At 42.3% G+C, this 27067-nt stretch overlaps 1 protein-coding gene across 1 annotated transcript in view; it reads left to right on the top strand.

The window, feature by feature from the left end:
* The window catches only part of LOC310943180 (sodium- and chloride-dependent GABA transporter 2-like), a gene marked incomplete at both ends in the record, with an annotated part of 66379 nt that extends 44856 nt beyond the window's left edge, over positions 1–21523 (top strand). Inside the window, 14 exons of the mRNA XM_083908706.1 lie at positions 10402–10655; positions 11069–11203; positions 11867–12007; positions 12101–12191; positions 12642–12774; positions 13589–13723; positions 14734–14837; positions 16998–17122; positions 17561–17673; positions 17769–17906; positions 17988–18090; positions 20552–20652; positions 20745–20915; positions 21404–21523. Of these exons, the coding sequence (XP_083764832.1) occupies positions 10402–10655; positions 11069–11203; positions 11867–12007; positions 12101–12191; positions 12642–12774; positions 13589–13723; positions 14734–14837; positions 16998–17122; positions 17561–17673; positions 17769–17906; positions 17988–18090; positions 20552–20652; positions 20745–20915; positions 21404–21523 (1864 nt within the window). The remainder of the gene's footprint in view (positions 1–10401; positions 10656–11068; positions 11204–11866; positions 12008–12100; positions 12192–12641; positions 12775–13588; positions 13724–14733; positions 14838–16997; positions 17123–17560; positions 17674–17768; positions 17907–17987; positions 18091–20551; positions 20653–20744; positions 20916–21403) is intronic.
* Positions 21524–27067: the final 5544 nt, after the last annotated feature.

Below are 27067 nucleotides of genomic sequence, written 5' to 3'. Positions count from 1 at the left end.
ACATTGTTAATGTGGTAAACGACTATTCTAGCTGCTGGTTTTTAATGGAACATGTACATAGGTGAATAGAGGCCCATTTCCAGTGTTCTAATGGTACGTTGTGTTTGCTAATGGCGTTAGAAGGCTATTGGATGATGAGAAAATTCACAACAATCACAACACAGAGAACAAAGGTCATAAAGTCTATGTATTGAATGCCGATAGAGCATTGAATGCATCTCTTTCTCCAAAAATGCTAAATACAAAAATATTATTTTGACTAAAAATCATTATTTCTAATCTTGTCAATGTCTTGACTATATTTTCTATTCTTTTGATGGATAAAAGTCTGACTTTTAATGGAAAACACAAACAATTTGTACAGGTGAGCCCAAACTTTTGAACGGTAGTGTACTGTCAATGTTGACAAAACCAGTACAGTTGTTGTGCTTGTGACTAAACAATCATTGTCTCACACATACACAACGTAATCTCAGTGATTGAAGCTCATCTGCTCCTCCCACCACGACTGAATCTATGATGTTCCTTCTGTATTTGAGTGAGTTTCAACACCTGAAAGCACACGACAGAGACGGCAACACTTCCCACTGACCGGTGAGTCCACTATGTTGTTAAATATTGATGTAGTTGAGCCACTGTTGAGATAAGACGACTGCAGCAAGAGGTGAAAGTACGCTGAGTAACACATTGTGTATGCAGTGTGTAATGGAAATAACAGTAGGTAATCATGAATATATGTATAATATTTGTTGCTAAGCTGCACAGAAGCGTATAATAATAATGTGATATTTATATACAGTACTGTGCAAAAGTTTCAGGCACCACCAGCTCTGTTGTTTTTTCTCTCTGTCAAATTCTGTGATCATGTGAATTGTGAATGAAGTAAAGCTGCTCTCATATATTAGCCAGCTGTCAATGAGTTAAACTCATGCAACTCATGTGTATGTAACGCTCAAAGATTGTCTTAATAAATATAAACCTGGCGTAATAGAGGTTCTTTTACGGCAGATATTTCTTTAAATGAAATAGTAGAACAAACACAGGATTTACCAGTGACATGAATGAAGGTTCCACTCCAGTATTAACAGAGCTGTGTTATTGTTCAAGTGTAAAGGGAGATCACGCTAAATAATATCCAATGGTGGCCTAAGACTTCTGCACAGTACTGTAAGTCTCCACAGTTTCAAATTTTTGGTCCTGGTTGTCATCGTGACTGCCATAAATCTGGTTCGGTCACTTCCAGCCTCTGTCGTCTTGGCACTTGTGCTCCACCTCGATCAAATATGCAGCAGTTTGCCATGTTTTTATTTCTCTTCTTGAATGTAGGCGCTCCTTCGAAGTGGTTTCGTGAGAAAATCCCCGTCCTGCCAACCCCACAGGACAGAAACTATGGCCGTTGGTTGTAGAATGGTTGTGTTTTGTCTCATCAGAACAGAACAGAAAGTCCTGATGGGGCCAGGAAGGTCAGACGATTGAATATAAACACCTGAAGTGCTGGTAACTCTTGATCTGTGGGAGCTTTTGGGAACTTAGGGACTCTTGACTATCATTATATCATATATTTATCTTTGGTGGAGAGTAAAAAAAAAGTGAGTGAAGCGTAAACCAGAGACGTTAAAAGTCCTCAGTTTCTTCAGCGGGTGGACATTAACTCACTGAATGTCTTCGTTTGCACTTTAACCCCCCGTCAAGTTTCATCTGAATACATACAGTACAAACATTAAAGCTCACATAGAGTGGTCCTGTTGCACATATATGTTAGTTACATACATTAACTTGTTTTTATGGTCAAAAACCTCCTTGTTGCTGTAAACGAGCCTCCTCAGTCGCGCTGTTTCAGACTGAAATCTCACCCCCAGAAGACAGAACTGTGTTGTGATTGGCCAGCCAACGAGGGCTTTGCCAACTGTCTTATGATTGGCCAGGTACCTGGAAGTGACGTAATTAGCACGTCAGCTCTCAGAAGCGCAGCTCCCCCCTCTGGAACGGTGGATGCACTTCTACTCATTATCAAAACATTGTTTTAACCATGTTTAAAAATAGCTTCTTCAGAAGTCGCTCGTGAAACACCTCCACAACGGACGTTATTCTTCTTCTTCTGAGGTTCAATGTACGCAACCGGATGTGCCCGGACTAGTGCCCGGAGCAGGACGATCTGCTGTTCAGGAGAACCGCTGTTTACGTAACCGGACCGGGTTTTTTCAGAGATCTCGCTGAGCCCCGAGATTACAATAAAACACAGCGTTCTCAGCAGTGGCTGAACTGTTTGTTTAGAACCTTCAGGGCTTCATCAACAAGGTAATGACGCAGATACACAGCAAAAAAAACAGCGTTAATTGGAACTTCCGTTGTATGGGAGCGTTAATCTTTATGGCTGAACGATTAACTCACAGCCAGTTACGGTTCATGCTCTAAAACAAATCTATGGATCTGTTGAAACGGTTTACTCAGTGTACAGCTAGAACATAAAGTCACCTACAGATGCACCTCACACCCCGGGTTACTACAGGGTGATGTCATCTCTCTTACAGCACATGTGTTTTATTTGTGGTCCCATTTTTAGCAGCATGGTCTTTGTCATTTGTGCCAGAGTGGAACCGCGGGTGTTTCCAAAGCCTTTCTTGTGATCCGACCACAGTGCTGAGGCAGCTCCTTGGATTTGGTGAATTGCAGTTTTCTGTCATCACCGTGCGGCGAGACTTTGGCTGGCTTTGAGCAATCTGGCCTTTTTGATGCGTTGTTGGCAGGCGACTCAAACACAACAACGAAAGAAAAAAAAGCCTCCAGTCGCCAGGATCCAAACCCGATGTGTGTTCACGAACCATGTCTTTGCACAAGTTCACGCAGGAAGCTGCAGGAGTGTGGCGTGTGTTTAGGCTCAGAACTCAAAAGCATCTGAGAAACCACACACGCATGCACGTGTGATGCAGAGTTTCCACGAGCGTGTAAACCAAACTCATATTTTGTTTTCCTTTTCAAGTGCACAGGACATTCTCCGTGAGCGGAAAAGCTCGCTCACACGTGAGCATTTCTGCTCTACTTGGACGAAGGAGAGCGAGATGTTGGCCTCAGGCACTCAGATTCAGAGACAGTAGCTAATATTTCCCTCAGATTGGTCGACTATTTGTTCCACATTAGCGCTGTAAACTTTCCATTCAAACGTGGGGTGGGAAGATCAAATTTGAACATTAAAGCTCCCATAGAGTGGTCCTATGGCACATATATGTGAGTTACTTACATACATTAGCTTGTTTTTATGGTCAAAAACCTCCTGGTTGCTGTAAACAAGCCGATATAAATCTCTCCTCACTGAAGCTCTCATCAGCCACACTGTTTCAGACTCTAATCTCACTCCCAGAAGATGGACTGTGTTGTGATTAGCCAGAGCTTTCTCAACTGTCTTTTAATTGACCAGGTACCTGGAAATGACGTAATTAGCACGTCAGCTCTCAGAAGCGCAGCTCCCCCTCTGGAACGGTGGATGCACTGCAACTCGTTATCAAAACATTGTTTTAACCCTTTGACCCGGAGTCGGACCCAGAGTCAGAAGACACTGTCGCAAGTGAAACACCTCCAAAAAGGACGTTCTTCTTCTTCTTCTTCTTCTTCTTCTTCTGCGGCTCAATGTACGCAACCGGATGTGCCCGGAGCAGGAGGATCTGCTTTTTTAGACTCAAACTTTAGGGCTTCATAATGGCGCCGATACACACCAAAAAACAGCGTTAATTGGAACTTCCGGTCTATGGGAGCTTTAAAAACCTGTTCATGTTTAAAACAAACAGCCTAGAAGCGCGGCAGTCTGTCAGATCTTTCATTTTACTTGAATTTTCGGCCCCCATGAGAGATTCTGTCAGATTCTTTGACAGATATAGCTGTTGACACCTGCTGTTGACGGGAGATTCCGTGCAGGACAATGAGCGGGTAGACGTTAAGCAAGAGTGATGAAATGATGTATGGGATTTTTCGTCTCACTAAAGAAAAATTTACAAAGACCGACTTTGACCAAGATCCCAAGGATAACCACTGCAAATCAATAAAAGTGGATGAAGACGCTCTTACACCATCCACCATCTTAAGCACAGTCGGGCCTTGAATTTGAGGGAATTTGTCCAGGAAAGAACTTGAAAAGTCCTTGAATTTGATGTCAACCAAGATGTGGGAACCCTGTGTCACAATCGAGCCTTGAATCCAAACCTATAAGCAAAGGGAACCAATCACAAGCAGGTTTGCTTGCCCTGGACGTGTTGCAGCTTTTGCATACATCCAAGATGCAAACGTCATCATTGGATGTAAGTCGATCTAACTTGCGTATAGAGACATTTTCATCTATATCTGTTGGCCACGCCTCCTCAAAGTGGTCATCAGTAAGCTTTTCCACTTGTGGGTTCTGTTGCAGATCTGCTTTTGCAGAGGCAGATGCTGCTCATCGTGCATGTGGCATGAGTTTCTCGACTAAATCGATGCCATTCAGGAGGCTGGCCGTCTCTCAGAGGGCTGAGTCCTGTCCCTGTTGTGGAAACATGTCCACTTCATTAGACACAAAGTGTCAAAGATTGTTATCTTTTGTAAACCAGCGTTCATCACCGGTGCTGGTGATTCAGTGTCCTGGCCTGCACTCCGTCATATCTGGAGGAGGAAAAAAAAAAGTCAGGCCTAATGTTCCCACTTATTCCACTGTTTTTGCTGAATGTGTGCAAGGAAACAGATGATCGAATCACGGACGACATCCACTGCCAACAATCAGCTGTGTCTGGCTGCAGCGGTCGGGTTTAAGTGAGGTCAAGAATCCTTCAGGCTTTTTAATTTCTTCTCCAAATACGAACTCATTGATGGAAATAACTTTCTTAATCAGGCGTCACACTCCACCTCGTGTGAGGACACGACTCCAGTGTCCTCAGTTTTATCCTGTACCTTATCAAACAGTCCCCACATACCAGAGCAGGGTGGATATTTCCAAATGTTCCTGTCTGAACAACTTTCACGCATTTGTCTTTAGACAATAATAAGTTTTCCTTTACCTTTTGTTCACTAAGTTTAGGCGAGTATCTTCCGCCTTCCTCAGAACTGTCACGACGTGCCGTATCATCTTATCATCCGTAACATCAGCTGATAAGCAGAGGCGCAGCTTGTGAACAGGCAAGGCAGGCTACTGCTTGGGGCCCCGAGCCAATAGGGGGCCCCCCCGACACTCGGGGCCGCCTCCCCGTCCCCCTTAAACAACAATGGGACGATTTGCAATGACATCTCAGTAGGAAACCTCCCTAAAGGGGCCCCACCTCACTTTAACCTGTGTGAAGTTATCATTCTGCAAGTGGGAAAATGAAGAGGATTATTTACAGTGTAATGCATATGTTTTTTACTCAGTTTATATATGTTTTTTTCAGTTATTTACAGTATTTTATTGTTCTATATATTTATATTGTTTTATAATGTGGGTTCTTTACAGTGTAATGTATATTTTTTACTAAGTTTATATAGTTTTTTAAAAGCTATTTGCAGTAGCATACTTTTTAATTACAAAGTTTTTCGTTATTTCATTCATTTTGAAAAAAAAATTTTTATGAACTCATACATTTTCCGTTGGTGATGAACTGGTTGGAAGGAAGGGCCCCCTGGGAATTTTTGCTTAGGGCCCCTACAGACCCTAGAATCGAATGGAATAACGAGTCGAAGAACTCTGAATATTGAACATTTTTTGACAATTGTGCAGCCTTTAAATCAATCAAAAGCCTCAGTATCTTGATGGTGAAGTTGACGAAAGCCTGAACTAACCCTTTAAACACAGAAAACGCAGAAAAACGTCATAATTTAACGTAATTGAACCTCATGAATCTCATAACGTGAGATGTTTGGAGGCTGCGTCCTTCACCGAGGACTGCGATAAGGAAATGGCACTGGGAAAGAAAAACATCACAAAGTGACACAAAGTGGACAGATTTGGACAAATGACCTCACATTTCCACAAACTCCCCCCAAAAAAAGCAGCGCTAACACCTCGTGAGACTTCCCGCTGTGGTTAAAGGCCTCGCGTGTGGGGAATTGCCCCTGAAAACATTCCCATAAAATCGTCAGGAAAGATTATCAACACCAAATATCTGGCCTACCGCAAGCCTCGGGGGAGCCGTGTACAGTGTGGACATAAAGTCAGAGGTTACGGCGTTAAACGACTCCTCTTTTTTTTTTTTTTTTTTTTACAAGGTATGTTTCTCACACAGGTTTGGGAGAGGAAGGGGGCAAAAGCCGCAGGAATGTTTACCTATTTAGGGCATGGGAAGCAGAGTATAGGGAGGAGGGAAGGAGTTAAAAGCTCGACGGTGACCACAGCAGGGTTCAAACGAGGCGAGGAGACCACTTCAAGGCTGCAGATTAACGGGTCTGGACTGCAGCGCACTAACAATTCATAGCAGAGCGATAACGCTCACCTTTTCTTCCCCCGGGTTAGGCTTTTACATTAAAATGAGCAAAAAGATAAAAAATGATAGTTTGTGTTTTTAGATGTCGACGAGCACGCGAGAGACGCGGCCGTTTTTGTAATGACTCCGAATCCACATGGACACATATTTTAGCCGCAAAACAAAAGGCTTAAGTCTGCAATATCATAAGAATGTGTTAGCTGCCTTATTTTTTCCCACAGAGAAAATCTGTGATTCTACACCATAGCTCACAGTTCTTTACCCACTGCAGCCTTAAGGCCACATTATACATATTCTCCCACTGCGTAACCACAGAGACCCCTGGAGCCTTCATACTTCTGCGTCGTGGACCGATACGCGTTGCAATTACCCACCCAATCAGTAGGGGTCGCTGCGCAAGGTTGTTGTGCTTTTGGCTACAGTGAGCAATGGCGTCCGAGAGAGAACGACTGTTGTTGTTGTTGTTGTTGTTGTTGAAACGGTGGCCGTTTCTCACTTTTCTGTGTCACGAAACACAGTTTTAAGATAATTTCAGGCGATAAATTGGCCATTTAGAGTCTAAACATGTGCTGTGTGTATTAAGATATGACGTATTTATAGTTTGGCAGCGACGTTGTCGGCGGTGATCAGCTCCGCCTCTGTGGACACTCGGTGCGGCACTGTGAGCCGGCACAGAGCAGCTTAGCTCGGCCTGTCCTGAGGACCAATCACAGCCCTTGTCGTCTCCGTTGTCCCTTGACAATTGGGCTTAAAGCCTAATTTATACTCCTGCGTTAAGTGCTCTACATAGGTTACTGCTCTGTGCCGGCTCACGGTGCGCACCGAGCGTCTGCAGAGGCGGAGCTGATCACCGCCGACAACGTAGCTGCCAAACTATAAATACGTCATATTTTAATACACACAGCACATGTTTAGACTCTAAATGGCTAATTTCTCGCCCCAAATTATTTTAAAAACTGCGTTCTGTGACACAAAAAAGTGAGAAACGGCCACTGTTTCAATGTTATTCAGCTGCAACAACAACAACAGTCTTTCTCTCTCGGACGCCATTGCTCACTGTAGCCAAAAGCACAACAACCTTGTGTGGCGACCCCTACTGACGGCTCGAGGGGTTTCCGTGGTTACGCAGTTGGAGAAGTATAATGTGGCCTTTAATTAGAAGGGTAAAATTGTGTTATTGTGTGATATGTGTTTAAAATCCTTTCTTAGGATTTATCTCAGTGCAACAAACTTCCTGAAAGACTCCGCAGTAGAGCAGCAACTCCTGTCTCCCACCGAGCTAAAAACGCTGATTTTCTCTATGGGATTTGGTGTGGCGGTGTGAGTGCTTCACTAGCTTGGTTTTTATTTTTGCATATAACAACTCAAATCTTTGGTAGAGACGGACTTAGACAAAGCCTCCCACTGTATATCAGTGACCCACTGCCCCTGAACGCCAGACACCAATAAAAGCAGCTGTAAAACGTTTTTAAAGAAACTGTGTCCCACCTCCACCTCCTCCACCACGCCACGCCTGGTCTGAGTTACACGCCGTTACACCGCCGCGTTTACATCGGCTGCAGGTTTGTCCACACAGAACAATGAGGACTGTATTGAAGGAACCGTCATGCAGAGGCTTTTATTCGGCCCCTGGGAAGCAGTTTGAGGGAAGATATGCGCCCTGTGTGTGTGTGTGTGTGTGCACGTGTAGTAGTACATTGTATATGATTTAACCACTTCCTGACTCTTGACCTTTGACTTTTGGGATTTTTTTTGCCTTCTCTAATGAGAGAGGGTGGAGTTATTCATATTTTATGATTGTACCAACAAGGTTAGATTCACTCTGATGGATTTTTAAGTCATTATAATGATTCAATCAAATGTACAATACAAATTAACAGTTTTTTTTGTATTTTTAAAGTTATTAAATGGCCCCCCCATGGACTTTGGCACCGGAGAGTGAATTTGTGCAAAAAGGAGCTATTTAATAACAAAATAAAGCAGCAAACACATTCAAAACTATCAGTTTGAAGCTTGCAGAGACTTCATAATGGTCCAGGCTGACACACGGGTACACATAAATACATTATACGTGTGACTCATGCAGCCACTAATAAACCCTGTGATGTGTGAGCAGTGGAATGCAATTTTCTGAATGGAGTCTTTGCAGGAGTCTTTCTTTTATGTGGTTGTAATTACTCTGGCTGTTAAATGTCAGAGGTTGCGGCTGTTTCACGCCACAGAGTCCCATATGTCAGCATATGTGATGGAAGGAATATATATATATATATATATGTGTGTATGTGTATGTATATGTATATATGTATGTATATATATGTATATATATTAGTGCTGTTATGACGCGTTTAGATGACGACTGACCGTAAAAAGACGTGCGTGACGTCATGTTTACGTGACTCCCGATTGTTAAAATGAGTCTCTAAAGTAACGCTAAACTGTACAAACAGACGCACACATACGCAGTTCACATGTATTATTATTTGTAGCGCTGCTCTTTTCCTTTTTTTTAATAAACAGACCGCTCCAGTTCCACTGTAGGCGCGCTAACGGCGCTAAAAAGGAGCTAACGGAGCTAACTGCTAAACGGTGCCTGGACTCCGGTGTCGCGGCACGTAAACATGGCGTCACGCGTGTCTTTTTCCGGTCAGTCGTCATGGAAACGCATCATGCGTTTATTATATTTATATTCATAAATAAAGTATAGTTCTTTACAGCATACTTTGTTTTTTTTCATGTGGCCCTTGCTGTTTGTTTACATTCGTGAGGTCATCAACATGACGTCCCAGAATGCAACGCGGTGCCCGAGCCCTCAACACTCCAGTTTTCACAATAAAACAAACGTGTTTTTTAACGGTAATATCTCAACAACAATAATAATAATTGTATTAATAATTGTCATAATAGTGTTAATTGAATGAATTAAAGTGTAAATCTGGCCGAATCCCCGTCGAGCCTCTGATCACGTGACGGATGTTGCCCGGCGGCCCGTAGCTGCTTCACCGGAGCAAACCATTCGTCCAGCCGGCCGCAGGGATGCCCGCTGGCTGTGTGGAGTAAAGTAAACGGCAGAACACGCGGAGGTAGGCTGTCGCGTCAGCTCGTTCGCCTCCGTTGTGCTTTTACAACCGCGTGTTGTGAAGAACATGACCGGTGTTTCATTGGAGTTGTTGTCGTCGTGACCGATGTCATGGTCGCTTCCACGGTAACTGTTTCTCTTGTGAAACCGCACGTGTTTCATCCACGAAACGATCAAATGATGACAGTATCAAGTGTCATAGTACTTTTAGTATTTTCTCTGCTTTTTGGGCTAATTTATGCCTCACTAATTAACCCGTAATTGCACTAAAGTCTGTTTAAAAAAAAGCGTTTTAACGCGATATAATATCCAAACAATGTGGGATGATAAATTATCCAATATAAATAAATATCGTGATATAATCCCTCCCATATAATTTCATGTAACGTTGCACAAACAACTGCTCATAAAAACACGTGGAAAAAATAAATTTTTGTGTTTTCTTCAACTTTTAATCAAGAGTAAAACAGTCATTAGTCGTGATAAGCATCTATATCGACTGATTTTTGGCTGCGTTGTTCATTATTTTTGAACTATCACAGCAGCCATTAGGTTATTTGATTTAAAAAATGTAAATATTCAGCAATATCAACAAAGAAGGGTGATTTTCTGGAGCTGGTGGTTTTGTTATGTGTATTTTTTCTCACTTTTAGCCTCAATATTTGTCAGACAGCCTTGAAAGAGCTGCACAGCAGAGATAAAGGACACACACACACACACACACACACACGTGTCCTTGAGATACACAGATAAGCAAATGAGTCGGTCAGACCAACCGTCAGAATATACACTCTCTCTTTTCTGCTGATTCAAACCTGGCTGCGAGGATGTGAGTCGAACTTGTGTGTAGTTTCTCCCTCTTAATAAATTTCTTCTTAACCATGTCATGTCACGTTTGGTTTGTCCCGTCAGGGGTGTGCGTGTCTTGATGCTGCCCGAACCCGCGATGGCCGACGACCAACTGCGACCCCAGCACGGCGACCCGCTGCTGACCAAGCTCCACAACGGGAGCCTCCCCAACTGCAAAGAGGCCCCGAAACGTGCCGCGCTGCACGCCAGGGGCCAGTGGGCGAGTAAAGCCGAGTTCCTCCTGGCCGTGGCCGGGCAGATCATCGGGCTGGGCAACGTCTGGAGGTTCCCTTACCTCTGCTACAAGAACGGTGGAGGTAAAGGCATGACTTTTTTACTTTTCTCACTTCATATGTGCTTACAAAAATATGTTTTCCCAAACACTGAACTCAGTAAAGACCTGGGGAACTGCAGTCGTCACAGCAGCTCTGAGGCTTCTGTTGCTTTGTTTTAAAAAAGTGACTCACTCTGTGTTTCTGTGCTGGAGCCTTTGTTGTTTTTAGACATTTGATGATTTTGTGTGTGTGTGTGTGTGTGTGTGTGTGTGTGTGTGTGTGTGTGTGTGTGTGTGTGTGTGTGTGTGTGTGTGTGTGTGTGTGTGTGTGTGTGTGTGTGTGTGTGTGTGTGTGTGTGTGTGTGTGTGTGTGTGTGTGTGTGTGTGTGTGTGTGTGTGTGTGTGTGTGTGTGTGTGTGTGTGTGTGTGTGTGTGTGTGTGTGTGTGTGCGCACAGGTGTGTTCTTCGTGCCTTACCTGCTGTTCCTGGTGCTGTGCGGCATCCCTCTGTTCCTGCTGGAGACCTCTCTGGGTCAGTACCTCAGTCTGGGAGGCGTCAGCGCCTGGAGGAGCATCTGTCCACTGTTTGGAGGTACGCTCACCTGACATGACCTCTGTGTTGTGTTGTGTTCTGTTGTTGAAATGATTTGCTGTCACAAAGTCGGACACAATAGTTTCTATTATTCATCGCGAACTTATCTTGTGCAGAACACGGTGCACAGTGAGACCATGCTTACAGAGCACTGTGGTGAAGACAAAAAGGGAGTAGGTGTTAGAATTACACTCGTTTTATCTCTTTTTAATTTTAAACATCGATTAATCGATTACGAAATGAATAGTCAACTGTTTTGAAGCTTTTTTCATGATTAAAACAAGATTTCTGATTGTGTTAGCTTCTTAAATGTGACTATTTCCTTTGTTTCTTTGCTCCACATAACAAAGAAATCATTAAAACTGAATAATTTTGGTTTCAGGACAAAACAAGACAAAACAAACAAACAAAGACTTCTGCAGTCATTTTTCTGACTGGTTTCTCAGATCTAATACGAGATGAAAGCCTGAGGTTCATTAGTGCAGACGTCCTCCGCTCTGTCACCCACTCACAGCCTCACAAGAACCATCATTCATCTCTTTAATGAAGATACAGTAGACGTGGGCTGGACGTCCACGCTTCACACTCAATGGATTCTTTCACATGACGCTGCAGAGACTGAAGATCATTTCTCTGTGTTTGTGTTTGTGTCTGTGTCTGCAGGGCTCGGTTACGCCAGTCAGGTGATCATCCTGCACGGCTGCGTCTACTACATCGTCATCCTGGCCTGGGCCCTCTTTTATCTGTCCTACAGCTTCCAGGCCGAGCTGCCCTGGTCCCACTGTAACAACACGTGGAACACCGGTCAGTAAAGTCACCCGACCATGTCCGTGTCCGTGTCATTTGAAGCTGCTGTGTCAAACTTAAAGGGTTTTTTTTATATATATGTTGCGGCAGAGTCGTGTGTCCTCTTCCATCACCACAACCACACGGCCAACGTGAGCAGCCTGCCGGAGAACGCCTCGTCTCCTGTCATAGAGTTCTGGGAGTGAGTGTTGTGGTTTTACTGAATGAGTACGACCAAGACAATCATATTCTACCTCAGAAAATCCACCTATGACATCTTTAGAATATGGGCCAATTCCAAATATGGGTTAAGCAAGGAATTGGAATTCACCCTAAGTTTCCTTGCTTTATCTCCCTCCTGCACCAAAGTCCAGAGAGAAAATGTGTGTTTTTAGCTCACAGCGACACAGAAGCTGCTGCTGTATTTGCTGCCTCATTAGGTGACTTTATGTCACTGAGGTCCATCTGAATAAAACCGTGTCAAACACCAAAGTCATAAAACAACACTTTTTAATGAGGCTGCAGTGGATCAAGCGCTGCTCTGTGCTGTGTGGTAAAATCACCGGTTTTCTCTACGGACTTTGGTGTTAGAGAGTGAGGCAAACTCTAGCTGGTGAAGTGACTCTACCTCGTACATGTGTGTGTGTTTTAGGCGTGAGGTTCTCCGTCTGTCCCCTAACTTAGACGAGCTGGGTCCAGTCAGCTGGAAGCTGGCTCTGTGTCTGGCCGTCATCTGGCTCGTCTGTTACTTCTGTGTCTGGAAGGGAGTCAAGTCCACGGGGAAGGTGAGCTCAAGTCCTCCTGCTGACTTGGAAGACGCACTCATTTTGGTCGTTTATAGCACAGTAAGAGCTCTTTTAACCCATTAAAGCCTGGAAAAAGGCTTTCTCACTTTTCTGTGTAATAAATTTGAGGCGAGAAATTGGCCATTTAGAGTCTAAACATTTGGTTTGTAAGATACGGCGTATTTAAAGTTTGGCAGCGACGTCGTCGGCGGTGATCAGCTCCCCCTCTGTGGACGCTCGGTGCGCACTGTGAGCCGGCAGAGAGCAGCGTTATCTCGGCCTGTCCTGAGGACCAATCGCAGCTCTTGCCGTCTCAGTCAACACAGAAGGCTCTGCATCGACGAATAGCACTTTAAGTAAAGTAATATCAACTTGTGTCAGTGCCTTGACTTAGTCCTGATGGACTGTGAAGAACACGAATTACGGCGGTAATTCTTCATCTTCCGTCACTTTCACAACCTTCAAACTCACCGTCGTTATCGCCGACCTCGTCGTCTACAAACATAATTATGTCTTTTAACCATAAATCCCGGTCGACTGGTTCAGCTGAGAAACTCCTCGAAATCGATGCCCTTCAGAAATCTCTTCGCTGTCAAAGTCCAGAAAGTCAAGTCAAGAAATTGACGTATCCGCTTTCCCGGCTTCACTGGGTTAAGCTGGAAAATATAGAACCTTGAAAGTGCTTGATTTTGATGTCTGAACCCTGATTTAGCAAGTTTTCCCTTTTTAAGACGCAGACTTCCTCCCTTCCTTCCTCCCTTCCTTCCTCCCTCTCTGTTTCCTCTGTCCTGACCACATCTGTGTACGCTCACAGGTGGTTTACCTGACGGCCACCTTCCCGTACGTCATGCTGTTTGTGCTGCTGGTGCGCGGTGCCACGCTGCCCGGAGCCACGCAGGGAATCGTCTACTACCTCAAACCCAACCACACCCGGCTGGCAGACCCACAGGTACACACACACACACACACACACACACACAATATTCACGAGGTTCAGAATTAAACCCAGTGCATGAGTTCCACATTATCTTTAATACGCGACGTCAGTTTTGATTTTGACTCGAGTGTTATTGAATATCCTCAGGAATGTCTGTTGTTTCTATTATTTCATAAAAAAAAACGAGATTTTCAAATTAAACGCAGAGAGCTGCAGAGTTCAGAGTGTGGGGTCGAGCGGCGATGAAACGCAGTGTTTATGTTGTGGAACTTTGATTGATTTATTCACGAGGATCAATACGTTATGCAAAAAAAGACGTGAACTTTTGTGTTTTCCCTCGTCCGACAGAATGATTTCTCTCAAATAATCCTCATTTATTCTCTTGTCCAGATCAGGAACAACATGTCTACTGTTAGCTGCTCAGTTCACTTAAAGCCTAGTTCTTCCTGAGCCAAAAATGGATCCACCTGTTGCATTAAAAAGGTGGATTTAATCTCCTGTAATCCACTGGGTGAATCACAGCCATCAGAGCTGCAAAAAAAGAACAGAAGCTTCTCCTTCTCAGTGGAACAATAACAGCAATAAAGCTCTTAATCACAGCTTTCATCAGCTCTTCTTCAGCAGAACACGATGTCGTCATCACAGGACATTGGTTGCAGATGAGGTCGGAGAACTTTCGGCTTTTCGGAAATAATCTGCAAAGCTTGTTTTGCAACCGCGAGAGAGCGTCCAACACATTCGGAGAAGGAGCTTCTGAGACTGGGACATTTAAGGACATTATTATTATTATTATTAGAACAATGTCTGTCTCTCTCTGCGTGTGTGTGTGTGTGTGTGTGTGTGTGTGTGTGTGTGTGTGTGTGTGTGTGTGTGTGTGTGTGTGTGTGTGTGTGTGTGTGTGTGTGTGTGTGTGTGTGTGTGTGTGTGTGTGTGTGTGTGTGTGTGTGTGTGTGTGTGTGTGTGTGTGTGTGTGTGTGTGTGTGTGTGTGTGTGTGTGTGTGTGTGTGTGTGTGTGTGTGAAGGTATGGATGGACGCTGGCACCCAGGTCTTTTTCTCCTATGGAATCTGCTTGGGGAGTCTCACCGCGCTGGGCAGCTACAACAAATACAACAATAACTGCTACAAGTGAGAAGCACAGTCTCTTACACACACACACACACACACACACAGAGCCACACACACACACACACACAATGGCAAAGCTTCCACTTCAGACGAGCCGTGCACATTTGAACTGTAACGCTGTGAGTTCCCACTGGTCAGATGGTTTCCACCAGGAATTGCTGGAATGGAGAGAGAAAACACAGTGATACGGCCACACCTTAAAGAAAAGCCCTCGCTGCTGTGTTTCCCACACTCCGGGACACACACACACACACTCACACACACACACACACAGCCAAGCACTACAGTAACCGGCCACAGTTCCTTAATACAAGGCCAGAGACTCAAATCAAGACTCACTTTAGTCTGAATACTTTGCTTTACTGGTCTTTGTAAACCCCTCACTCTCTCTCACACCAAACCCCATCGAGAAAATCACTGATTTTACATCACAGCACACGGAAGCTGTCCATCCACTGTCGAGCCACTGCTGCCTCCATCTTTAAGTTTAAATGTGTGTTATTTATGCGAGTTCTGTGTCGGTTGTCTTTTGTTCGGTTCGACCTCAGTGACACAAACAAACCAAACAAGGCGACAGTAAGATCAGCAGCTCCTGTTTCCCCGTGAGCTAAAAACGCTGCTTTTCTGAATGGGGGTTTGGTGTGTGGAGAGTGAGTGGTTTACAAACTGGAGTTTGGAGCCAGAAAACATCTTATTTTTAGTATCTCATAGTTTACGGTCGATATAGTTATAAAGTCAGAATTCTGACTTATACAGTCAAATTCTTAAAGTCAGGATTCTGACTTTAGTCTGGTTTTAAAGTCAGATTTCTGAGTTTTAAAAGTCTGATTTTAAAGTCAGAAATTCAGAATTCTGAGTTTCAAAGTAAGAATTCTGACTTTATGAATGAATGAATGACTTTAAAGTCAACATTCTGAGTTAAAGTAAGAATTCTGAGTTTTAAAGTGAGACATTCAGAATTCTGAGTTTTAATCAGATATAAAGTCACTGATTTCCTCCACAGACTTTAGTGTGGGAGAGTGAGTGGATCAGAAACTCATGTCCAGGCCTGGAGAAAGTGTGTGAAATGATTCTTAATCTATCTGAGTTTTAAAGTCAGAATTCTGAGTTTTAAGTCAGAGTTTAAATTCAAAATTCTGAGTTAAAGTAAGAATTCTGAGTTTTAAAGTCATAATTTTGAGTTAAAAGTCAGAATTCTGAGAATAAAGTCAGAATTCTGTGTTCAAATCCGGAATTCTGAGTTTAAAATGTCTGAATTCTGTGAATGAAGTCAGAAATCTGAGTGTTAAAGTCAACATTCTGAGTTAAAGTAAGAATTCTGAGTTTTAAAGTCAGAAATTTAGAATTCTGAGTTTTAATCAGATATAAAATCACTGATTTCCTCCACAGACTTTGGTGTGGGAGAGTGAGTGGATCAGAAACTCATGTCCAGGCCTGGTTAAAGTGTGTGAAATGATTCTTAATCTATCTGAGTTTAAAAGTCAGAATTCTGAGTTTTAAATCAGAGTTTAAATTCAAAATTCTGAGTTAAAGTAAGAATTCTGAGTTTTAAGTCAGAATTCTGAGTTTTAAAGTCAGAGTTTAAAGTCATAATTTTGAGTTTTAAAGTCATAACTTTGAGTTAAAAGTCAGAATCTGTGTTCAAATCCGGAATTCTGAGTTTAAAATGTCTGAATTCTGTGAATGAAGTCAGAATTCTGAGTTTTAAAGTAAAAATGCTGAGTGTTAAAGTCAACATTCTGAGTTAAAGTAAGAAATTCAGAATTCTGAGTTTTAATCAGATATAAAATCACTGATTTCCTCCACAGACTTTGGTGTGGGAGAGTGAGTGGATCAGAAACTCATGTCCAGGCCTGGTGAAAGTGTGTGAAATGATTCTTAATCTATCGTAGACTTGTTTAATCCCTTCTATAACCACACTTTAACAAAGCTGAGCTCTGATTCCTTTGAATGTAGCTCATTATTCAGGTAACAGTGTTTCACATCATTCTGCCAAATTAGAAAACACTTAAATGTATATATGTATGTATGAATAATGGTTCGTCTAACATTGAGATAAAGCAGCAAACATAATCTTACAATATCATGGACTTGGTTTAGCCTGGATTTTAATGAGGGGTGACACACACTATTAAGTAATATTTGTGTGTGTGTGTCCAGAGACTCGTTCATGCTGTGCCTCCTGAACAGCGCCACCAGTTTCCTGGCAGGTTTCGCCATCTTCTCGGTGCTGGGCTTCATGGCGCAGGAGCAGGGCGTGGACATCGGCAGCGTGGCTCAGTCGGGTGAGAGTTCTGACAAAGAGTATGTAAAGGAAATTACTTCTATTAAAGGCGCCATGTGTAGGAATGTGGCCAAAAACGGTTACTGCATTCAAATTCAAAACACAGAGGTCTTTTTAGGTTTGGTTTTCTGACGTAACTGGCAACCCGTAGTTGCACGGCAGCTGAGACTCTACTGACTGCAATGATTGGTAGACGGCGGTCTTTTGCAGTCTGCAAAATATTTTTTTTAATGCAAATACTTTGTCTGTACTGTTGTTGTTGGTGAGTTCAGTTTGTTATATGAACATTATTCCTGAGTCTCTGTGACATATTAGGAGGATTTTTACAGCCAGTTGTTTTACATTTATTACATAATGCACCTTTAAATATGACCGCTTTCTCCTGCTCTTTCCTTTGTTTTCATACGTTTTTCCCACATGTGTGTGTGTGTGGTCTCAGGTCCTGGCCTGGCCTTCATCGCCTACCCCAGAGCTGTATCCATGATGCCGCTCCCTCAGCTGTGGTCCGTGTGCTTCTTCCTCATGATCATCATGCTGGGCCTGGACACACAGGTCAGACGCTCGCTCGTATATATACGTTTACATGTGATCTGATGTGCGTTGTGCGCAGTATAATAATGACGTAGACCGTGGTCTCTGTGACTCAGTTCGTGAGCCTGGAGGCTCTGATGACGTCGGTCACCGACCTGTACCCTCACATGCTCAGACGAGGTCACCGTCGCGAGCTGCTGCTGCTGTTCGTCTGCGTCGTCTGCTTCCTGATCGGCCTCGTCATGGTCACGCCGGTGAGGCCGCGCGTTTAGCCTCTTATCGATGTGTTTTAATGACATTAAATAATGGTGTGTGTGTGTGTTTTTCGTGTGCAGGGAGGTCTGTACGTGTTCCAGATCTACGATAAATTCTCCTGCAGTGGAGCCAGTCTGCTGCTGCTCTCCATCTTCCAGTCTTTGGCCATCGGCTGGGTCTATGGTAAATACGACCAGCGTTTATTTCTCTGCGTGTGGAGACGATAATCTGACGAGCCTATTCCTCGTGGATGTTGCTGCAGATTTAGATTAAGATTCACAAGGTTTCAAATCCATCGGGTTCGATAATGATTCAATGAGAGCTCGTCTGTCTTTGTAGTTTTGTTAAATGTGAAAATTAAACCAGATGTTTGCCTTTAGCTTTGGCAGCGCTGATGTTTTGATGTTGGCTTTTCTCTCACGTGGCCTGATCTTAAACTAAACTAATGGTTGTTTTGTTTTTTTGGTAAAGTGTGGACGTATGAGGCTCTGACACATTGTTGGCACAGAGAGCTCCGTCGTCTCCAATATCATAAGAATGTGTTCGCCGCTTTATCTCACTGTGAGACGGCGTTTTCCAACAGGAAACTGAAGTTTGTGATGACTTCTGTGTCCCAGAATTCTGACTTTATTCTCAGAATTCTGACTTTATTCTCAGAACTACAGGTGCCCAGAATTCTGAGAATAAAGTCAGAATTCTGTGTTCAAATTCGGAATTCTGAGTTTGATGTCTGAATTCTGAGAATGAAGTCAGAATTCTGAGTTTTAAAGTCAGAATTCTGACTTTAATTTCAAAATTCTGAGTTAAAGTAAAGAATTCTGAGTTTTAAGTCATAATTCTGAGTTTTAAAGTCATCATTTTGAGTTAAAAGTCATAATTCTGAGTTTTAAAGTCATCATTTTGAGTTAAAAGTCAGAATTCTGAGAATAAAATCAGAATTCTGTGTTCAAATCCGGAATTCTGAGTTTAAAATGTCTGAATTCTGAGGATGAAGTCAGAATTCTGAGTTTTAAAGTAAGAATTCTGACTTTAAAGTCAACATTCTGAGTTAAAGTAAGAATTCTGGATTTTAAAGTCAGAAATTCAGAATTCTGAGTTTTAATCGGATATAAAATCACTGATTTCCCCCACAGACTTTGGTGTGGGAGAGTGAGTGGATCAGAAACTCATGTCCAGGCCTGGAGAAAGTGTGTGAAATGATTCTTAATCTATCGTAGACTTGTTTAATCCCTTCTATAACCAAACTACAACAAACCTGAGCTCTGATTCCTTTGAATGGAGCTCATTATTCTGGGAACAGTGTTTCACATCATTCTGCCAAATTAGAAAACACTTAAATAAATCTCAACCTCGCTCAGGTTTTTATAGGAAAGTCAGAGAATTGAAGACTTTTGTTGATCACTAATTACAGTAATCCCTGAGTCCACTTCACTTCCTCCAGGAGTCAGTAGACTGTATATTAACACGGCTGCTGTCAGGAGACTGGCACGAGGCCAGGACCCCCCGTCTCCTGCTGGTCCTAAATCAGCCCACTGAGCCCCCCGTCGCCTCCTAGTCTCAAGTCTGCTGGACCCCAGGGAGCCGCTATCCCCAGACCAGACCATTTCACATTTAAACAACATGATTTGTTCAAGTGTGACTGTACCATTTCATGTGAAGTCAATACAGAAAGGTGCTACTGTGTGTGTGTGTGGACAAAAGAGAGGAGCAGACGGGGGTTTAAGTGAACAGGTTTACCCTCTCTGACTCCTTTAAGGTGAAACTTAGTTTTAATGACCACATATCAGACATCTATGTATTCTGACGTATCCTGTGTAATGATAATGTGCTCTAATCTGTGGTTACATGAGGTTCTGACGGCAGAAAATATAGTCAAAACATTGACAAGATTAGAAATAATGACTTTTTTTATTTTAAAAAAAGCTGCAAAAAAATTTAGGGTTAATGTTGGAGTTTTATAGATAGAATTGTTTTTTTTCTCACAATTTAAATGTTTTCTCAAAATGTGTTATATTTGTTGAATTGCTTTTCCTTCGAAAAATAAGGTCCTTTTTTTAGAAAAAAATACTTTTTTTTAGAAAAAAATACTTTTTTTTAGAAAAAAATACCTTTTTATGGAAAAAAATACTTTTTTTTAGAAAAAAACTTTTTAGAAAAATGTACGTTTTTCTGGAAAAAAAATATTTATTTTTGTAAAAAAAAACTTTTTATGGAAAAAAAATTTTTTAGATAAATTTTACTTTTTTTTTAGAAAAAAATACTTTTTTTTTTAAAAATGTACGTTTTTTTTTTTGAAAATGAAAAACCAAACGGTTGCAGCTAGAATAGTCGTTTACCACATGAACAATGTATAGAGTATATTTCTTTTGAACAGTAGTGTACTTCTCACCTATCCTGTATCATGATAATCTGAGGTTCTGACGTCAGGAACATGAGGAAAAAAACACGATTTAAGTCACATAACAAAGGACTCATCAGTCACTCTGCCTCGTCCAAACCTCCTGAACCGTCTCTGTACAGTTTCCTTTTCCAGAATACGATGCCTCCGCTGTTTGTGTTTTTCTATCGTGGTTTAACGATAAATAAAGAAACGACCGCTGCTAAAAAAAAACGCTCGCTAACGACGCTCTCGCTTCGACCGCAGGAGCCGAGCGCTTCAGCGCCAACATCAGGGACATGATCGGCTACAGCCCGCTGTCCGTCTTCAAGCTGTGCTGGAAATACTTCACCCCAGCTGTGTGCACCGTGAGTGACCTCTGACCTTTGTTTACATTACACATAATAAACTCCTCCTCCTCCTCCTCCTTTTATGTGTTTATGTGTGAAATCACCCACAGGCCACGTTCGTCTTCTCCCTGGTGTGTTGGTCTCCTCTCAGTCTGGGTAAAGACCTCGTCGCTCCGGCCTGGGCCACGGCGCTGGGCTGGATCCTCACGCTCTCGTCCGTCTCTCTGCTTCCCATCTGGGCCGTTTACGCCCTGGTCACCACCCCGGGAACCCTGGCACAGGTTCTCCTCGCTCTCTTTAAGTCAATTTTATCCACTTCACTCAAGGATTTCCCCTTGTTCTCTCTTTCTGATCGACTGTTAACTCTCCTGCACCAAACCCCATAGAGAAAATGCGCAAATTTTACATCCCTGCACACAGGAGAAGTTGATCCACTTCTGCCTCCTCCGGTCACATCAAAAGTGTCCTTTTGTGACTTCTGTTATTAAAATCCTTTGTTCGGCTTTAAATAAAGTGGCACAAACTGACCACACGAGGCAGCAGCTGCTGTGTCCACAGAAGCTTTTATCACTGATTTTCTCTATGGGGTTTTGAATGGCAGAGTGAGCGGTTTATAAACTATACTTTACAGTTAAATAAAAGGCTATAAAACTGTGAGGAAAAACCTGAAAACATCACAGACTAACTGAGTCATTGAGTTAATCAGGTTAGCTTTTTGCAAAAAAGTGGCTAAAAACCATGTTTTTTTCTTGACTTTGTGTCTCGGCAGCGCTTCACAGTTCTGTGCACCCCCGTCGTTCTCCCGTCACCAGGCCGTCGCCATCCCACCGCCGCTCTGCCTCTCACCGAGAAGCCAATCACAGGCGTGGCCCTGGATCACATGACCTGACAAACGGTGGATAGCTCCATGGTGTGTTCGCACGACAAACTCTGTAATGTAGGGGGGGGGGCGGGGTCAGGGGGCGGGGTCAGGTGTCAGGTGATCGCACACTTCACTTCCACAGCAGAACAACGACACTCGTGGCCTTTAATCATTTAATATACAAATGAAGAAGCTTTTTGGTTAATTTTTTACAAACTGAACACAGTTCTTTTTTCTCTGAGAGAGATTAGAGCCACGCTAATGCTACATTTTTGGGTTTGAACATGTGCCGATGTAAACAGGAAGTAGATTCTCTCTCCTCCTGCTTCGTTTTTAGAACGTTCTAATAACTGACGTCCAGACTAAAACACAACTTCGTCATTGAAGTTGTTTACCTTTTTTAGTTGCTGCTGTTTTGATAAAGCTCTTTATTTTTTATTTTTTATATCCTAAATACAGACGATACCTCCTCTTTTAAAGGTTAAAAGGTTTATATTTTCAGAGTAAATACAGTTTGTGGTGATGAAAAACATCTAAATAAAATCTCTTTCATATATGAAGGAGAATTAAAGAGAATTTCCATGTTGTTTCCATGTTTTTTACTAAAAGTGTCACAATGTCAGATTTCATTCATAAAGTTCATTTAAAGTGAGAGTCACTTATGTCTACGATACGTGAAGAAGATGTTTGACGCTTTATTTCACTTCACTTTCACACTTATTTCACTGTTTTTATGAGAGAAAACTTAAAGGACATCTCTGTTAGTTTGTGTTTTTAAACATAATCGTGTCAAACTTTAAATCCTCTGAGATTAACTCAGGGAAAAGTGATGACCACACACAGGTGTGTGTGTGTGTACTTGTGTATTTTTTCTCCTAAATGAACATATTTTACTTTGTGGATGAAAGACTTCTGTGTTTCATTTATCGCCGTCTCGTCACTCGGGGAGATGATGATGATGATGATGATGATGGTGGTGATGTTGTCCCTCGGCGCCATGGCAACAGATGCTGAGAACACACACCTGGTTTCTGTGATGGGAGGAGCAGAGATGGAGGTTACACACACACACACACACACAAACACACACTCAGCCGTGACGAGAACAAACGAGCTGTGATTGCCTTCATCTTGAGCTGCTTCATCCAAATGGGAATTGATGGTTTAACATCAATGATGGGAAAAATGAGGGGGAGCTGTATGTGTGTGTGTGTGTGTGTACATGTTTGTATGTATGTGTGTGTGTGTGTGTGTGTGTGTGTGTAAGGAGCAGCACAGCCGGAGGGAATTCTGGCACTTGGATGGAAGCTGGCCGTTACGTAAAAGGCTCGGCTTATCAATTAACAGCCACAGGAAGTGGGCGGGGCCTACACACACACACGTGGCTCGGGCACATGGGTCTCTCACACACACACACACACACAAGTTGTTTTGATGATGCACTGTACTGTATGTGACCCGCTTTTGCACGCGTGTTATCCCGGGTTACTGTGTTTGTGTTTGTGTGTGTGTGTGTGTGTGTCCATATGGTGGCTTTGGCACAAATGTGAGGATTAAAAAGGATTCAATGGACTGTGTGTGTGTGTGTGTGTGTGTGTGTGTGTGTGTGTGTGTGTGTGTGTGTGTGTGTGTGTGTGTGTGTGTGTGTGTGTGTGTGTGTGTGTGTGTGTGTGTGTGTGTGTGTGTGTGTGTGTGTGTGTGTGTGTGTGTGTGTGTGTGTGTGTGTGTGTGTGTGTGTCAGATGAGGAGCTTTGTGTGGATGTGAGCCAAAGTGTGTTGATGTTGTGGACATTTGTTTGCAGCTGCAGCACTTTTCACCACATACTGTACAGGAAGTTGTTTTTAGTTTCAGGGACAAAAACGTGATAAAAACCAGGATTATATGTGTGTTTAGGGATAGGACGTTTAACACATTTGGCTATTTTGCAGACAAATATGTCCCAAAAAGGCTTTAAATGTCCCTGATATTATTGCTTTGGAGTTGTTTCAGGGACAAAACGTGTGAAAACCACAGTATTTATATTTGTTTCGAGGACAAAACCATAATTATTTAGGGACAGGACACTTGTTTTAATGACAAATTGTCAAAAAAGGCTTGAAATGTCCCTGATATTATTGTTTTACGCACAAAATGTGTGAAAACCATGATTATTTGTTCATTTAGGGACAGGACATTTAAAACACTTGGCTATGTGTACTTGTTTTAAAGATAAATTATAAAGATATTTCTCACAGAAACCCTGATATTATTTGTTTCGGAGCTAAAACACGAGTTCTTTCAGGGACAAACTGTGAAAACAATGATAATTTCTTTGTTTAAGGACATGACGTATAAAACACTGGGATATTTTTGCTCGTTTTAGAGACAAAAAAAGTCAAAAAGCCTTGAGACATTTCTCACAGACTTACAGAAACCCTGATATTATTTGTTTCAGAACTAAAACGTCAGATGTTTCAGGGACAAAACGTGAAAACCACAATATTTGAATTTAATTTGAGGTAAAAAGGGGTGAAAACAGTGCTGATTTATGCGTTTATGTGCAGGACATTTAAAACACTTGGCTATTTGGACTTATTTTTGACAAATTGTTTAAAAATAAGCCTTGAGCTATTTCTCGCAGTTGCAAAAACTCTGATCATATGAGTTTCGGATCAAAAACGTCTGTTGTTTCAGGGACAAAACACGTGAAAACATTTCGTTTGAATTGATTTTAGCGTCAAAACATGTGAAAACCACAATATTTGCATTTGTTTTGAGGACAAAACGTGTGAAAACAACTGTGATTTATTTGTTTACGGGCAGGACATTTAAAACACTTGGCTATTTGGACTTAATTTAAGGAACAAATTGTCAAACAAAGCCACAAAAAGCAGCATATTTGTTGTTATTTTTAGTCGTTTCGGGGACACAAACATGTGGAAACAATGGTCGGTTATTTGTTTGTGGACACAGCATTAAGTGTTAAAACCTTGTTTTTATTTGTTTCAGGGACAAAACCACAGTCGTCTGTGTTTGTTTGTGAGGACACAAACATGTGGACACTGTCCTCATCATACGTCTTCTTCTTTAACTGCAGGTGAAACACTTGACAGTTTGGTGTGAAGGAGGAGACGCATGAGGACGTGAGGACACAAGGACATGAGGACGTGAGGACAGATGGTGAGAATGCACTGTTTCATAACATCTGGACGATGTGGACATAAAGTTCAGCTGGATGTTGGATCTGACTCTGCAGGCGTGTGTGTGTGTATGTGGGGTGTGTGTGTGTGTGTGCGTGTCCGTCGTCATGTGACCTGACCCCCAAACTATTCATGACTAATTCATACACTTAAGAGCAGGAGTTTCATCATCAGGAGTTCTTCGCATTTTCTAACAGCTACGGAACAAAGTGATGAAGTAATGTGAAGATAAGTCACTTATATAATAATAATATGACAATCACAGTCCAAAACATTACTTATGCAGCAAAATAAGTCTTATAAAGTCTCATGGTTACAAACAAAATGACTTGGATGATCAAAGATATTTATAAAATGTTAATATATGACAGAAACAGGTATATTTTTATACTATTCCAAGCATTTTATAATGTTACAAAAGCAAAAAAATATATTTTTAAACGATAAAAAGTAACTGAATATTTTTATTGTGGAACTAAAAAGAGTGATAAAGTCTAAAGTTTAAAAAAATATGTGACGAATATCACAAAAACTGACTCACATTATCAAAAATATTTACAAAATGTTATATTGTTACACAACCACGTTGCCAAAAATGTGTTAAAGTTACAAAAAAATGATTCAATTCAAGAAAATTGTTGCTACTGTGATTTCTGTCGCCAAAAATCCAAAATGTTATGTTTCAAAAAACGCAAAAAAGTTAGAATTTTACAAAAAAAAAACGTCAGGAATGTCACAAACAAATAAATTCTTGAATTCTCCAAAATGTTACAAAATGCTATAATTTTACAAAAATGTCTTAAAGTTGTTACAAAATTAGAATTCGACGTTTAGAATAATGGACTTTAAAACACGTTAAAGTTTCAGTATAAATCACGAGGTCCTGGAACGACAGAAAGGATGCAGCGCCCCCTTGTGGCACTTTGAAATAAATCACTAGGACTGTACGTTGGTTGTGTGAAATATCGACGTTTCCTGATTGTTGAGGTTTAAAAAAAGATGGAAAGCGTAAAAAATATCTGTGATTCACTTTGACTCTCAGAGTTTTACAGCAGCACACACACACACACACACACACACACACACACACACACACACACACACGTCGTTCTCTTTGTGTTTGTGTGCGTTCTCAGTTGTGTGTTTTTTTATGTGCCCACTCTCTCTCTGACTGTGACACTCTGCCCACTCTGCTCAGTCACGTAGAAAAGAAGAGCTTTGGATTAGAGAGAGAGAGAGAGAGGACACAACATTTGACGCATTAAAGCTGAAACATAATATCTGCTCTCAGGTTCACACACACACACACACACACACACACACACACACACACACACACTAAAACCCCCTCGGTGGTGTGCAAAGGTAATACCAACTCAGTGACTCAGCAAATGAGCTGTGTTTTGGAACTTTTTAAGACGTCTAACAAAACCCATTCCACTGTGTGCGTGCGTGTGTGTGTGTGTGTGTGTGTGCGTGCACTGACTTCAGCTCAGGTATGCACTGCTAAACTATGACATCCCATTGGCACAACACACACACACGGAAAGGTGCAATAAACAGCCACGACAGCTCCCCGGACCAATCCAAACACCTGCACACACACACACACACACACGTCACATCTTTACCACATTGTGGGGACCATGTCCGGGACCGGGCATAATGTCCCCACAGAAAAGATGTTTTGCCAGGGGGTGGTCCACACAAGCATAGAAAGACCAGAGCATACACACACACATCTACATGTCTTTACCACATAGTGGGGACCACATTCCGGACCAGGCATAATGTCCCCACAAGGTAAAATGTCCCCACAGAAAAGATGTTTTGCCAGGGGGTGGTCCACACAAGCATAGAAAGACCAGAACTTGCACACACACACACACATCTACATGTCTTTACCACATAAAGTGGGGACCACGTTTGGGACCGGGCATAATGTCCCCACAAGGAAAAATGTCCCCACAGAAGAGGTGGTGGTCCACACAAGCATAGAAAGACCAGAGGCACACACATCGTTCAGATTTTAGCCACTTAACTAAAGACTAAGGTCATGTGATACGTTAAGAATGTGTTTTTGCCAAGTCATGTTATCATGACGCGGCCTTTTCCACCTGCAAAAGTGAAACATTTGGTAGCTGCTCGCTCACTGTCCCACACCAAAGTCCATTGAGAAAATCAGCGTTTTTCAGCTCACAGCGTCACAGGCGATTCTGGTGTCCCGCTGCCTCGTGTGGTCACTTTGTGTCACTGAGGGGAATGTGGACGAAGTATTTTAAATGCAAAAGTGAAAAAATAGCACGTTTGAAGTTAGCAATTGATGCAGAAGTGGAAGTGGTTAAATCGCTGATTTTCTCTATGGGGTTTGGTGTGAGAGACAAACTTCAG

Source organism: Microchirus variegatus (assembly GCF_963457635.1).
Source record: "Microchirus variegatus genome assembly, chromosome: 22".
Classification (NCBI taxonomy): Eukaryota; Metazoa; Chordata; class Actinopteri; order Pleuronectiformes; family Soleidae; genus Microchirus; species Microchirus variegatus.
Note: the sequence above shows the minus strand (reverse complement) of the source record. Positions and strands in the feature narration are given on the sequence as shown.